Source organism: Balaenoptera borealis, assembly GCF_965194805.1.
Source record: "Balaenoptera borealis genome assembly, chromosome: 17".
Taxonomy (NCBI): Eukaryota; Metazoa; Chordata; class Mammalia; order Artiodactyla; family Balaenopteridae; genus Balaenoptera; species Balaenoptera borealis.
Genome location: NC_138876.1, coordinates 37,059,507 through 37,075,623, shown reverse-complemented (window position 1 = coordinate 37,075,623; position 16,117 = coordinate 37,059,507). Strand labels below are relative to the sequence as shown.

Sequence of the window (16,117 nt, the reverse complement as noted above, 5' to 3'; positions counted from 1 at the left end):
CATTTTCTTGATTCAGGGCTCCTTCAACTGTATCACACCGCTTTAAAAATTATTATTATTTTAATTTTTATCATGGTAAAATATAACTAACATAAAATTTACCATTTTAACCATTTTTAAGTGTAAGTTCTGTGGCATTAAGTACATTCACGTTGTTGTGCTGCTGTTACCACTATTCATATTACCACTTTCCAGAAATTTTATATTCTGTACCCATTAAAACAATAACTCCCATTACTCCCTTCCTTCAGCTCCTGGTAACTACTATTTTACTTTCTGTCCCTATGAATTTGACTATTTTAGATACCACATGTAAATGGAATCATTGAATATTTGTTCTTTTGTATTTGGCGTATTTCATTTAGTGTAAAGTTTCAAGATTCATCCATGCTATAGAATATATCAGAATGTCTTTCCCTCCCCCATTCCCCCCCTCCTTTCCTTCCTTTCATTCCTTTTTAAGTTTGAATAATATTTCATTGTATGTAAATACCACATTTTGTTTATCTATTCATGCATCAGTGGACATTTGGGTTATTGCTACCTTTTAGCTATTGTGAATAATGCTGCTGTGAACATGTGTGTACAAATAATCTGTTCGAGTCCCTTCTTTCAGTTCTTTTGGGTATATACCTAGAAGTAGAATTGCTGAATCATATGATAATTCTATGTTTAATTTTTTGAGAAATTGCTGTTCTGTTTTTCACAGTGACTGCACCATCATTCCCATCAACAGTGCACGAGGGTTCCAGTTTCTCCACTTCCTTACCAACTCTTGTTATTTTCCATTTTTTGTTGATAGCCATCCTATTGAATATGGGATTATATCTCATTGTGGCTTTGATTTGCATTTCTCTAATGCTTAGTGTTTTTTTTTGAAGTATAGTTTGCATACAATAGTATGTTAGTTTCAGATGCACAACATAGTGATTCAGCATTTAAATAAATTATGAAATGATCATGGTAAGTCTAGTGACCATGTTATCATACAAAGTTTTTACATTATTATTGATTATATACCTTATACTGTATATATATCCCCATGACTTATTTATTTTATAACTGGAAGCTTGTACCTCTCAATCCCTTTTACCTGTTTCACCCAACCCCCTACTTCCTCCATCTTTTCAAGTGCTTATTGGCCATTTATAATCATCTTTGGAGAAACATATATTTAAGTCCTTTGCCCATGTTTAAATTGGATTGTTTTTATTGTTGATTTGAAGGTGTTCCTTATATATTCTGTATATTAATCCCCTATTATATATATGTGATTTTGTAAATTTTTCATCCAATTCTGTGGGACTGTATTGCTTTTCAATGTTAAGTCTGTTTACTTTAACTCCAAAGCCAGAAGCTGAGTTTATCTCCTTTATATCATTTACTTTTTGTTTGAAATGTTAACTTTTAGATTTGACACAGTTTTTCTTAAGAATTGGTATAGCTTAAGCAAGTAAAAAGTGGTAATGTGTTTATTTGGAATAGGTCTACTTAATTTGGGGAAGAGAAGAAAGAGATGAATTTGTTAGAATTCTTTGGGTTGTTTACAAGTTTATCTTCACAGTATTTTTTGCTCTTACTGTTTGTGAGATGGCTTACTTATAATAGATTGTTTTTCTGCAAAATGATTTTGTAACTTTTTGTGGTATAGGGAGATCTTTTTCTGCTTAATTTTCTTCTCATGTTTTAAAGTTATATATCTGTTAAGCTCTGCAAAAGGTAGATATAGTGCTTGACATATGGAATTTATAAGTCTTTAGGTTATAGACAAGTTCAGTACTGCAAAATAAAATAAAAATGAAAACAAATGAACAATTAAATCAAATGACCATTCAGCTCGTTACTTTCTTTTATTCAGAATAGGTTAGGAGGACATAGAAGGTTTTAGAAATAGTAGGAAGGTTGGGTTCTTAGTACCTATTTTTAACATGAATTCATAAACACCTCATGGTTCCCATTCTGGGTGGACATATATATTTGTCATGTTTTGAAATCCATATGCATATTTGCTTCATCACCTTTTTTATTAGCAATAAGACATTAATTATGGAAACTTTTAAAAAAAATAGGTAATGCTAAAGGAATCCAAAATAATTTTTGTGAGTATTATTTATTAAAAAAATACTATCATAGGCCTAGTGCTCATTGCTGTTCACTTTGAAATCGAAGAGAATATTGAAATATAGCTCTTTGAAGTATTATCAAATGGTAAATCAGTTCAACCAAGGCACATACTCTGATTACAAATTATTTCTCTAGTGATAGATATTAACGTTGAGTTTAACAATCTGATGATAGAGAATATGTTTTAACAAATACAAGCAGATATGAACACTTATCTGTGTATGGTCACATAGCTAAACATTTCAGAATAGACTGGGATTCATATGTTAGTCTCTGAAAAATCCAGCATTGTTTGCTTTTTCTCTCTGTCACATCCTATTGAAATGGACATACATTGCAGATACCGGTTTCTGCTTCAAAGATAGGTGAATCAAATGAATGAAAGATAGGCGAATCAAAGATTTCTTCATCAAAGTAAGATTCAAACTTATCGAAATATGTGAATGGCATCTATTCCAATCAAATAGCTGTACAGTTCTTAAAAATTTACAGATCTTTTAAAGAAGCTTAGGGAAGTTTGAAAGTGAGACATACAGCCATCTTCATTTGTCTTTGGCTCAATTCATGCATTCATTTTGTATGTCAACTTTGAATTTCCTTAGAAAATATGTTTTTTTGTCCATCTGAAATTTTAGATTGAGCACACAAGAATGTCCTATCTTGTGAGACCCTAAGTGTGGGGTAAGTCCAAATTTTACAGCCTTAAAGGAAACAAAATATGTGTGCTTTATTTTATCTCATTAGCCTACACGTTAGAGATGGTTAAACATGATCACAATGAAAATAGCCCATCTGATCAATTTCACCATTACATCATATGGTAAATTTGATTTGGAAAGTTCATAGTGCAAACTGTTCTCATTACAGTTTTCTTTTTTGATTTGGATAACTTGCTGAATTTTTTTTCTTTTTTATTGTAATAGCTCCCTTTGTAGCAAATGGTTAGGTATTACTTGTATTGTGTACTAAGGTGCTGTATTTTTATATGAACTGTAATCTCAGGTCAGGCATACAACAGTGGACTCATGCTGGATGCTCTGTACTTAATGTAACTTAATCTTCCATCTTACGGGATTCTGTGTTGTGTGACTTGCCCTATTTTGTTAATGTAACCATCTTTTCATTATAAATCAAGCATTTCTTTGCATATTTCTTAGAATCTTTTTTTGTTTTGCTCATACTGTTTTTGTCTTCTACTGCCTTTTTAAAAATGCTTAATTCTTCTTTTGTGTCTTTATCCTGTTGACTAAAGCAGGGAAGTCTGACCAGAATAGACAGGATGCATATTTTCTTCAATTGTTGAACAAGTTCCCCAATCTGTTACAGTTTTTTTTTTGAAACTCCAAGGCGTTTTTCCACTATGTTTGTCTGCCTTTTTGCATACTTGAGCTTGTTCTTTATTATTCATTCAGGTCTATTCCACAGATAGGTGATGAATGCCCACTGCATGCCATACACTCTGCAGGGCTTGGCTAGAGATGCACCAATAAACAAAATAGGCAAGATACCTGCCCTCATGTCAGCAGAGAATACACAGTAAATTAAAGGAATTTCAAGGAGAGAAAAACTGCTTTAAGAAGCAGTGTATATTGTCTTTTAAAAATCTAATTATAAAATTGTCCTTTTTGCTGTTTTGGGCCTTGGAAGGAGATGCTTACATAGTTTTTAATTGCATAATATTTTAACATTATTCAATATTTTTTTGTTTAATTTTTATTAATGATTTATGTTTGAAGTGAAAACCATGTAATTAGTATTAAAGCAAACAGTGATTGGAACTGAAATATAGGTTCCTACAGATAAGTGAAAACTAATTGAATTAATAAATTAAACATATTGTATTTTTATTTTCCAGCTTTATATAAGCTTTTCTAAAAATTTGATTTCTCAGCAGTTATTTTTTTTTTATCTTTGAAAATTGTTTTATTTATTATCTTAATTCAAAGTGCATATTTTTATTGCTGATTTTATCATGTGTATTATTAAGATGATGTTAATACTCGTTACACGTGTAAACTGACCATTTTCTTTACTTAGAATTTAAATGTATGCACATACTCTGTATTTTACAGAAGACGATCTTTTGGGGGAATACATCAGTGAACAAAGCTCTTATAAGAAATAACATTAACTTTTACACACACAGAAGTACATATACACAGTCTTTGAGATCCCTGAAACTATGATCTATGATTTATGAAGCATATATACGGACACATATAATAAGACAGATATGGTTTCTTAAATTCTCTTTAACTCTTAAAGCAAATATAAGAAAATCTCAGATTTTTGAAAGGTAAATTCTCCATTTTTTGTAAAATAAATACTGTTTTACTTCTTTCCACTGTATCAGAAAAAATGATTTTTTTAAAGATAATTTAAGTTAGGTGACAAAACTTAAATAAAGTAATCAAGCTTACGTATTTAAAATGAAAACAGGATTATCTACCACCACCACCAAAACAAAATCTTCAATTACGTTTTGCTTTTGATTTGACTTATGTCTTTGAATTATAAGTTTCAGGTTATGCACATCTACTGGGAAGGTTTACCTGTACACAGAAAACATAAGAATTCACACAGATGGTAAATTTTAAAGTATGATAAATGGATACATGAATATAAGCACATTTAGAGTTCTAGCTGTGATACTGTAACAATAACTTTTAGTGAAAATTCTTCAAGAGTATCCCCTTTATGTGCATTTTTAGCAATCTGATTACTCACCCAGTCATGGATACAGCTTAAAGAGAGTCTGCACTGTTTTTGTATATCAAACACATGGTAAACGATCTGCAAGTATGCTAAAGTTCTGAGCAAAGACAGCTACTGAAAGAAGCCAGTATGCAACTCAAGAACATTGTTTCTAGGTGGCCAACAGGCACATGAAAAGATGCTCAACGTTGCCAATCATTAGAGAAATGCAACTCGAAACCACAACGAGGTTATCACCTCACACCAGCAAGAATGGCACCATCAAAAGTCTACAGAGGACTTCCCTGGTGGCGCCGTGGTTAAGAATCCGCCCGCCAATGAAGGGGACACAGGCTCGAGCCCTGGTCCGGGAAGATCCCACATGCCACAGAGCAACTAAGCGCGTGCACCACAGCTACTGAAGCCCGCGTGCCTAGAGTCCGCGCAGCGCAACAAGAGAAGCCACCACAATGGGAAGCCCACGCACCACAACCAAGAGTAGTCCCCGCTCGCAGCAACCAGAGAAAGCCTGTGCACAGCAACGAAGACCCAATGCAGCCAAAAACAAAGAAAAAAAAAAGTCTACAGATAATAAACTCTGGATGGGGTGTGGAGAAAAGGGAACCCTCCTACACTGCTGGTGGGAATGCAAACTGGTCCAGCCACAATGGAAAACAGTATGGAGGTTCCCCCCAAAAATAAAAATATAGCTACCATACGATTCAGCAATCCCATTCCTGGGCATATATCTGGAAAAGACGAAAACTCTAATTCCAAAAGATACATGCACTACAATGTTCACAGCAAAACTATTTACAGTAGCCAAAACATGGAAACAACCCAAGTGCTCATCAACAGATGATTGGTTTAAGATGTGGTTTATAAATACTATGAAATATTACTCAACCATAAAAAAAGAACGAAATATTGCCATTTGCCGCAACATGGATGGACTGAGAATATAACACTAAGTGTAGTCAGTCAGGCAGAGAAAGACAAATATTATATGATATCACTTATATGGTTACCAAAGGAGAAAGGGAGTAGGGTAGGGATAAATTAGGAGTATGGAATAAACAGATACAAACTACTATACACAAAATAGATTAGCAACAAGGATTTACTGTATAGCACAGGGAACTATATTAAATATCTTGTAATAATCTATAATGGAAAATAATCTGAAAATATATATATATATCTGAAATCACTTCTCAGCAGTTATTTTAACATGTGCACAATCTCCAGTATTTATGGAGGTTAACTTATATTAAGGCCTTTAAGACCTATTTATAAAATATACATATTTTTTAATTGTATCCTTGCTTTATACTCTTAACATCCACTTTTCTACATTATAATGTTTAGTGTGAATACACCTCAAAAATCCGTAAAGTCCTTCTAATTAAAAGATTTTTTTATTGTATTAAGATAAATATGTTCATGTGAAGATATATTCTTTGACTACAAATTACTGAGATTAATTTTTCTGGCAGGACTTTCAGAATATCATTACTTCATCATCACAGCTCATGCCGATAGTTACTTTCTATATTCATTGAGAAATACTTGTATTTCTAATTTGCATATAATTTATATTTGAAAAACTCATGAACAGAGTTATTTTTCAACTTATGTGTCTATGTGAGAAATTTGTGAGAATTTTAATAATATAGATTTAATGTTAATAATAGCATATGTGTGCCACAAGCAGTGCTAAGAGTCTTATATGCATTATCTCTTTAATCTTCATAGTAACGTTATGAGAGACATAATATATATACATTTTATGCATATCTTTGTCTTAGCTTCTTAATGCTAATACATCTATAAATAGTGAAGCTAGAATTCAATTTTAGGTTTATTTGAATCCAGACCCAAGATTAGCAGTTCCTTCCACCATTGGTGAGAGAGTGTATTGCAAGTTGGCATTAAGATCGCATCCTTAGACATCCTTTTATAGGAATAGCTTTGCTAACTTCTATTTATGTTATAGTTTTGTTGAGGCATACTTTATATAATATAAAATTCACCCATTTCACGTGTACAGTTCAGTGATTTCTAGTGACTTTACCAAGGGGTACAACTGTTAACATAAATCAGTTTTAGAACATTTTCATCCCTCCAGTAAGATCCCTCTTAACCCATTTACATTTAATCCCCATCTCCAGCCCTAGGTCATCACTAATCTACTTTCTTTCTCCATATATTTATCTCTTCTGTCATGTAAATAGAATCATACAAAATGTGGTATCCTGTTTCTGGCTTCTTTCACTTACCATAATGTTTTGGAAGATCATTCTTGACACAGCATGGGTCAGCAACTAACTTGTCTTTTATTCTACATCTCTATGTTGCTTTCTTTACCCAGGTAAAATGTATTGAGGCTTACAAATAACAGTCCTTACTGTTATCCAGAGATATTTAAATTCCAGAGTTGGATGAGGGGTTTTAAAACCTTGTTACAGTTGCTGCTGTTAACTGTGGTGTTCTAAGAATATCCTTTTGTGTCATTAGCCCCTTCTTCAATCTCAAATAGACATAAACTTTTGCCATAATTTTTGAGAAATTATAGAGATGGGGCTGGTGTTTGGACTCCTTGCTCTGTGATTATTGGTGTTAAAACTCATAAATATAGAATTTAATCTGTATCAGACTTGTCTGTCTTTCTCAGGGAGATGAATAGCTGGTAGTAGGTCCTTTTTTTTTTTTTTTAATCTTTGGTAAATTAACTCACTTTGAAAATGCCTAGTCTAGTCATTATAGCACTTTATGATTTTTGCATCTTGACTAGCTTTATTTTTCACATCTGCATTTATGCCCCAGGACCTAGCATATAGTTGATTTTCAATAAATGTTAATTAAAATGAACCAAAATAGAATTTAATTAATTTTATAAATATTTTAAAATCTGTTAACTTATCTTTTGAAGAGGACAGCAAAAAAGAACAGGTGTATTCAATCATATTAATGTTTAAGGAAGAAAAGGTAGGCAAACTACCCAAACTCAGTTTCCTTTTTTTGTTCATCTTTAATTTTTTTAAAATAAGCGAAGCTCTAATATTCTAAAGCAACTATTCTTTTAGATTCTAGCATCTAAAGAGAAATATAAGTTAAATGTACCATTCTTGAATATCTTCAGTTTTTATTCTCTCTGATAAATGCAAACATTCAGATATATGAGTGCTCTTGGAGTTTCTATTTCTAGATGTTATTTTTTTTTTTAGTTTCACTATGTTCTTTTAACTATTTTTTGGGAGGAATAATATTTGAAGGTGAATACTTAATTTTTAATACTTAATTTATTTCTCAAAGTATTCTTATTTTATTCTCATAAACTCCCTGTGAGTAGTTTTAAAAATTACAAAAATACTTAGGGGTCTGGTTACACCTGAAAATACTATATAACTGTAGCAAGCTTTCATAGTACTTTAGAGCTGTGTAGAATGTGGTTTATAAAGTTCTCTTTAATGGTTTATAATATGTATTATACCAGTGTTTTCAGTAACATTATTTTCATTTTAAAATTAGACTATAATTTAAATACAACAAAGTTCAACAATTTTATGTGACAGCAATTCAGTGATTTTTGACAGATGTATGTAGTCATGTAGCCACCATCAAAATCAAGATATGGAACATTTCTATCACCCCCAAAATTTCTCTCTTGCATTCAGTTCCTTTTCCTCCCCCTGGAGTTTATCAGCTTTTGCTGAGGGCAGTTGCCTTATGGTAAAGGTAATGGCCTATCTCGAGTCCCTTGTTGTAGGCTGACCAGGGCATGACTGGCTGGCAGCTTGTTAGCTAGCAGTTGCCCTGCGGACGCATCTTTTGCCCTGCATTCCTGCAGGAATGTTTGAAGCCGAAGTAGCCTGTCTGTGCGGTGCATTGCAGCACTCTGGCACCTGGCATCTGAGCTGTGGGACTCAAGCAACCAATGGAGAGCACGGAGACTTCTTGCCACGGCTGCCATAAAAATTTCTTAAAAAAAAAAAACAAACCCCTTGGAGAACTTGACATGTGTCCCTTGAAGTTGGGTGGCCACAACAACTATGTATGTCTCATATGTAAACAACTTCTGAAAGTCAAAGTCTGACTGGAGCTGCTTGTGTAAAAAGAGAAACACGAAGTCTGCAGAAGTCTGCAGTAGGAACGAGTCACTCATCTACCACGGGCGACCAGAGGTGCTTGTTTTTCAAGAGTCAGTCGTGGCCCCTGCAGAACTGAGCTAGAGCTGAGTCCTCCTAAAAGGAACCCCACATGCAAGGCCTAAATGGATGGTGGACGTCAACTCAGTAGAGCGTCTTTTTGCAGTAGAAGCCGGGAGCTGAGGATGGAGTCGCCTATGAGGAGAGAGAGAGTCGACTGTGGGAGGTCACAGGTTTTAAAAAAATATTTCAACCAGGAGCAACTTCAACAGAGAGTTTCTGATGGCAGTACCAGAAGGTTCTTCTACGCTTTCCTTTAAAATGGTAAATGACTTGATGAGCAACATTTTTAATGTAGAAAAGCGACACCTGCCAACAAGCTGTGAACAAACCAGCGCTAAACATGCAAGGTTCTGCAGACGCGAAGAACTAAACTATGAATTCCTAGCTTTAAAAATTCAAACTAAGGTTTCTGAGTGGAGAGCCTGTCGTTGCTCTGTGAGACTCATCTAGGTCTTATTTTCTGCGTGAGTAGAGGGCACTGGTGGTCTTCTGATGTCTAGGTCAGTGCAAGGCTAAATGCCAAGACTTTATGAATAATTAAGGGCTTCCTATCAAAATGTTTGTTCAGCTTAAGGACAAAGGGTTTCTGTTTTCTGGTCTTAAGGAAGAATGCAAGGGTTTGATTGGCATAGAAAGGAATGTGGGGACAGTGCCGAGAGGGAGCCAGGGGGAAGGGCCCTCACCTCCACGGTCAAGTGCCAGCACTTGATCTGGGCCAGTGCCCAGGAGCCCCAAATCTGCCAGTAGTCTGGGGAGTTTGTTAGGAAGTAGGATTGGGCCTTTAAGACAATCTTGTGTGTACCTTGTCTGCTAACAGCCTGATGATTGTTTACTGATACTCTTGCCTAAGTTATTTCACAGGGATTTCTCCCTGCTACACAGTGTTGAAATTACATTCAGAGATTAAAAAAAAAAAAAAAAAAAAAAAAGACATGAAGAACACAACTACAAGTAAATAGCACTTATCTTTGTACTAGTTAGGTTTTTCCCTTTGGTTCTTTTAGCAAGGGCAGAAAGAGCATGCAACATACGTTAACTGGAAAGTGTTGGTCCAATGAGAACAGGTTTTCTTCGATTTTGCTTTTGGAAAATTTGGTATTTTCAGCATGCAATTTTATGATCAGTTGGGTGTAAAGTTGTATAGGTAATTATGATCCATCTACTTCCCTTGTTAAAAGTTTTAAACTTAGTAAAATTGTTTAGTGGTAGCCAAATGAACATTTATAATTCCTTCTTAGATTATTGCCTTTAAATTTGATCTTTTGGCACTGTGGAATATTACTATAAGACTTAACATCTCTTTCTATGAGAAGAATAATATTAATACTAACCTTTTCTCAGTATTTGGTTTTACCTGTGTACAGCAGTGGGAGACATTTTGTACTGTCTCGATGTCAGTATATAATATGACAACATCTTATATTAGTGACAATATCTTTTAAATACATCTGTGTTTCATTATTTTCTTGGAACTGAAACTTGAGTATATTCAAAAGAATTCTAAGTTGTTAGTATACAGTGTATTTATTAAAAGAGAAATGTCTTGGTTAGAAATCACTAAATTTAGTCTAAGGGTTGTTTTTTTTTAAATAATAGCCTCTAAATTTCTTTCTTGTGTTTGATGATTTAATCTCTTTTAATATACTAACTTGAAATATAGGAACAAATAATCGTTGGAGGTCCCTGTGCTCAAAAGATCATACAGTGCATAGTTAGTGGCAGAAGAAAATCTCGAAGAACAGCATTGTAATACTCTTGTGTAGCATTTTGTACTTATTCCACTACATACAGTGATTTATTTGAACCTCACAACCAACCTTTGGAATAAACAAGTCAGGTATTATTATCTCTTTTATAGATATGGAAATGGAGGATTAGGGAAGATGATACTGTGGATCGAGAAAGATGAAATCACTTGTTTTAGTTGTTCCAGAGGTCTAGTTTAGCGTTGAGTGTTGGAGCCATTAATAGCATGTTGGTAGCTATTAGCGAGTTCTTGATAATAGGTTTGATTGTATTCTTCATTATGATTTATAACTTGAAAAAATATTTCCAGTTTCCTAGATGAATTTGTTAATACTTAGCACTTTTTAAGTTTCAACTGGTTAATTAGTCATTTGTTTTAAAAATAATTTTTTGGTAACTATCATGTGAGAACTGTTGTGTCATAGGCCTTGGAGTCCCATTATGAGTAAGATATGGTCTTTGCTTTCCCTAATTATGTCCTTCTCCTGCCTAAATTACTTTGCTTCTCATAGCTTCTGTGGTAAAGATTAAGATCTTTAAAACTTTCAGTGATGTCCTCCATAGTCTAGCCCCTTGGCTGTCTAGATTCATCTGAGTATCTTCCTCTCTATCCCCTCCCACCTTCTTGCCTTTTTCATTGTTTCTTTTTTTTTTTTTTAAAACATCTTTATTGAAGTATAATTGCTTCACAATGGTGTGTTAGTTTCTGCTTTATAACAAAGTGAATCAGCTACACATATACACACATTCCCATATCTCCTCCCTCCCGCATCTCCCTCCCTCCCACCCCATTGTTTCTTTTTCAGCCGAGTCTTTCACCATATTGTCTCAGTAATCAATAGCCTAAATAATTTTTACTTACTCCTCAGATATTGGCCCAATTGATATTTTCTCTGACTAGATCACATCTTCCTAATATCTTCTTCTTTTTTTAAAAAATTTATTTATTTTATTTATTTTTATTTGTGGCTGTGTTGTGTGTTCGTTGCTGCACGCGGGCTCTCTCTAGTTGCGGCGAGCGGGGGCTACTCTTGGTTGCGATGCATGGGCTTCTCATTGCGGATGGCTTCTCTTGTTGCAGAGCACGGGCTCTAGGCATGCAGGCTTCAATATTTGTGGCACGTGGGCTCAGTAGTTGTGGCTCGTAGGCTCTAGAGGGCAGGCTCAGTAGTTGTGGCACATGGGCTTAGTTGCTCTGCGGCGTGTGGGAACTTCCCGGACCAGGGCTCGAACCCATGTCCCCTGCATTGGCAGATGGATTCTTAACCACTGCACCACCAGGAAAGACCCCCTAATATGTTCTTTAATGGGATATTTTTCCTATTTTTCACTGTAGTTTTCATAGAAGTGATTTTTACACTGTTTTTTTGTGATTATTTAATAGCTTTTTCCATTCTTTTTACATTAAGTTCAATAAGGACCATCTCTTTTTCTATGGAGGACATTTATCTTCAAAACCTTGAAACTGTGGAAAGCACAAGTAAATACTTATTGACATGAAGTTGGTAATTTTTTCAGTCATTTTAGTGCTTTTTGGTTGTCTGATTAGATTTTAGATTGTATGCTCTTTTGACAACCAAGTTTGTCTTCTTTTTACTTACATAATATATGCAAAATGTGCCCTTGGCCAAAGCAAAAACCAATGACTTTAACTAGTTACTGAAATTGAACTAAAATTTTAGTAATTTCTCTAATCAGAATTCTCAAGATAATATTTGAATGTTTTTAATTACATATATAAGATATATTGCATGAACACACTTCCTCTCTCTTTTCTTGAGTAAACATTTTTACTTAAGTAGACGAACTGTCTATATTGAATAACTTGTCTGGGAGATGATGAGATTAATGAAGAGACAACATTTTCCTCCTTTTGTATTTAGTTTGTTTGCTACCACCTGTAGTTCATTGTAAGATTTTGAACTTTATACATTATAATAATCAAGGCATTCATTATATTTTTATTTTAGTGATAGACAAATTTTACTTCTCATTTTTTCTGTCCATTTGTTATCTAATATTTAAGTTCAAATATTTACTTCAGAAATTTGAAAAATGATAAAATATTTTCAAGTCTCAACACAGCAGGATATAATTTGTATTTTACAGCTATTTGCAAATGCTAAAATTATTGTAATTAAATAAATATAACAGTTAATACTTGTAGGGATGTTGAGAAAGCGATACACTGATACACTGCCTATGAATGTAAATCTTGATTCAGACAGCAAAATGTGAACCATGCATTAAAGAGACCAATGTGGAAGAATATGTACTGATGTACAAAGATCTTGATCACTAGGACATATTGTTTAGTCATAAAAAGCAGGCTGTAGACTTTTAAATATATATATATATCTGCATTAAAATTATAAGTGTATCTATGAATACAAAAAATCAATAGAGGTCTGTAGGTATGTTTGCTGAATTCATAAAAAGTGGTTATCTGTGGGGAGTGGAGTGGGATCAGGAGGAGAAAAGAGGAGCTTTAACCTTTCATTTTACCTACGGTTTAGGTCAAAAATTTTTTTTCCCTTCCATGAGTATTGATATATTGTGTAAGTTGAAGAGTCGTTGTGTGCAGAACTAAATACACATTTCTTAGTTTTTTAAACTGCTTTCATTTCTCAGTTGAGTTAGTGAGTTTTGTACTCATTTTATTTTGGAAAAAGTGATCTAATCTTATTTTACTGTACAGGATATGAGTAATAACAAAAATACATTTTTGGAACCAATTTGTACATTCAGACCTTGCATTTGGGGACTCTGTATAAATCTTCAGATCCAGCTGTTGCTGAGGATATTCTTTCAGTTGCTGTGAGGTGTGTTGATTTTAAAAGAATGGATGGTTGTTCCTGAAGTGTATGTATGGCAAAAATATTATAGTACTGCTGTGAGTGTGAATGGATTGTTTAAGTTAATTCCTTTGCATCGAGTAATAAGAATCACTTCCATGTTTTTTATTTAAAATTTCGAAGAAGAATTTTTTTTATAGCAATGCCAGAGTGGTCCAAAAATTTTGTCAGCTCTGTATTGTAATTTGTCAGCAAATGGAACAGAGTCTTTTAAAGTGTTTGTTAATTAGGGCATATTCATTTTCAGTCTTTGTTACTACACAGTCAAGACCTACTTGTTTCTATTTCCTTAAATTTATCCTGGAGTTTGTCCAAGTTGAGTTTTAATGAGTTGTTTATCCTGCTAGTTACATTAGAATTTATTTTTCCCTAGAGAGTAATGTTTGAATTGATAGTTTTTTAAACCTATTCTGTAATATGAACATATGTTCAGACTAGGACTTCTGGATATGTGAAATAGGCATTTGTTAAATAAATTATTTTATTTTCACCAACTTAACTGTTAAAATGTAGGTTTAGTGATATTTCAAAAACATGAGGTAAGTCCAGAAGTTGTTAGATAATTTTAGTATGAATTTTATTGAGCTGTTTTATTTTAAGCCGAGTTTAAATAAATTTGTAGTGGTATAAATCACAAGGAAAATTATACTTTTGTTGTTTATTTTCATTGACTTTTTAATGAGGCCCCCAAATAGCTTAAAGTTGTAAAAGCTATTCATCTGTTTAAAAATTTCTGAGGCAAATACAGTATGATGGTATGGTTTGATGAAATGGATACGTAGGTGTTTATTATTTTCTATACTAGTTAACCTGTTGGAAATATCTCAGAATTGACAAAAACAGAAGAGGAAAATACCCCTCTTCATTGATATTGTTATACTAGCAGGTACATTCTATAATCTACCGTCTATTGCCAAATCATTTATAAATGGTTTATTTTAGTTCAAATGCTACTGGAATATTAAACAGAAGTATAATAAAATGTACTTTTATTTGCAGTCAGTTATAGCTGGAAAATAAAACAAACCACAAAAACATGCCATACGTGTATGCTATAATTTACTTGTTTATTGTTGAATTCTGGCTTTTGTAAAGTGAGTTATTTCCTTTGATGTTAAATTAAATTGAACCTGAAGGAGAGAACTGCCCCCTACCCTTGGGCAGTATTAAAATGTAGAATAAATTAATCTTTTTGAATTTGCATATGTTTAAGTTTTTATTCAAGTCTGTGTTATCCATTTGGGAATCATTTTATGTGACATTTGATGGCTTGAAAGAGTACCGTATACAGTAGCTGAAGTTTTTATGAAATAAGTAAAGACCCACTTGTAAAAAGAATCCTGACTGTAATTTTGCCTTATAAATAATTATTGCTTTAGTTATAAGAACATGGCTCTTGCTACACCATAGGACTTCCTAAACACAACGGAATATCTGGCTAAAGATAGAGTGGCTAGATTAATTATACATTTTTATATTGTAGGTTTCCAAATGTCTGTTCTGTTTACTTAGTATCACTACTGGTAAACTGTTGTGCTTTTGTTTTTGTTTTTGTTTTGGTCAAGAATTTTGAACAGAAATTTGAGAACATAGTAGAAAGAGAACCACCACTCAATTTTTAAACCTGTAATAAAAGCCAAGAAAGTGACTTAAAGAATGGCCACAATGTTAGAAAAGCAAAATGAACCAGTAATGATAATGAAATATAAATTTATGAATTAGATTCTATTGTTTTTTCTCCTGCCTCATTTGATCTCTATTATCTTATCTGCTTGGTTTAAGGAATCTTCTATTCAGTGCATTTAAAAAATTTATTTAAAAAGATTTAAAAAAAGATTTTTGGCCCCACTGCGTAGCATGTAGGATCTTAGTTCCCTGACCAGGGATCAAACCCACGCCCCGTGAGTGGAAGCATGGAATCTTAACCACTGGACCACCAGGGAAGTCCCTTCAGTGCATATTTATTTCCTTATCTATTTATTACATTACTTTGATTTTGTGGCAAGATGTGACCAGGCTTGTGGATTGAACGGTAAATCTAGGTAGAGCCACACATTGCTATTAAATATTTGACAGCTGTATGGACAGGGTGGTAGATGTGTTAATGTGCAACTGTATATTTAAATTATGAGGCATGCTAATTAATAGAGACAGGTGATCCCAGGGTTTTGTTTTTATTTTGTTATTTTCGAGTAAGAAAGGGCAGTCGTTAGTTGATTGGACCAGTGTTCCTAGGAACAGAGTTCTGAATACTTTAGGGAGGTTTTGAATTTTAATTGAGATAAAATCCACATAGCATAAATTTACTATTATAATTATTTTAAACTGTACGATTCATTGGTTTTTAGTATATTCACATTGTTATGCAGTCATCATCACCATCCAACTCCAGAGCATTTTCAAAACTCCAAAAAAAAAACCCTGACTCTATCTGTGATTCTGGATAGAGAATGCCACATACAATATGTGGCATTTTCTGTCTAGCTT

At 33.5% G+C, this 16,117-nt stretch overlaps 1 protein-coding gene across 17 annotated transcripts in view; it reads left to right on the top strand.

Moving 5' to 3' along the window:
* VPS13B (vacuolar protein sorting 13 homolog B) overlaps positions 1 to 16,117 on the top strand; it is a 765,850-nt gene that overhangs the window by 112,739 nt on the left and 636,994 nt on the right. The window contains exon 17 of one of the 17 annotated variants that reach the window (XM_082364173.1): positions 710 to 4,019. The exons of the other annotated variants lie outside the window; for them this stretch is intronic. Coding sequence (XP_082220299.1) covers positions 710 to 866 — 157 coding nt within the window. The 3' untranslated portion in view covers positions 867 to 4,019. Of the gene's footprint in view, positions 1 to 709; positions 4,020 to 16,117 lie in introns of those variants that run through there. 17 annotated transcript variants of the gene reach the window in all.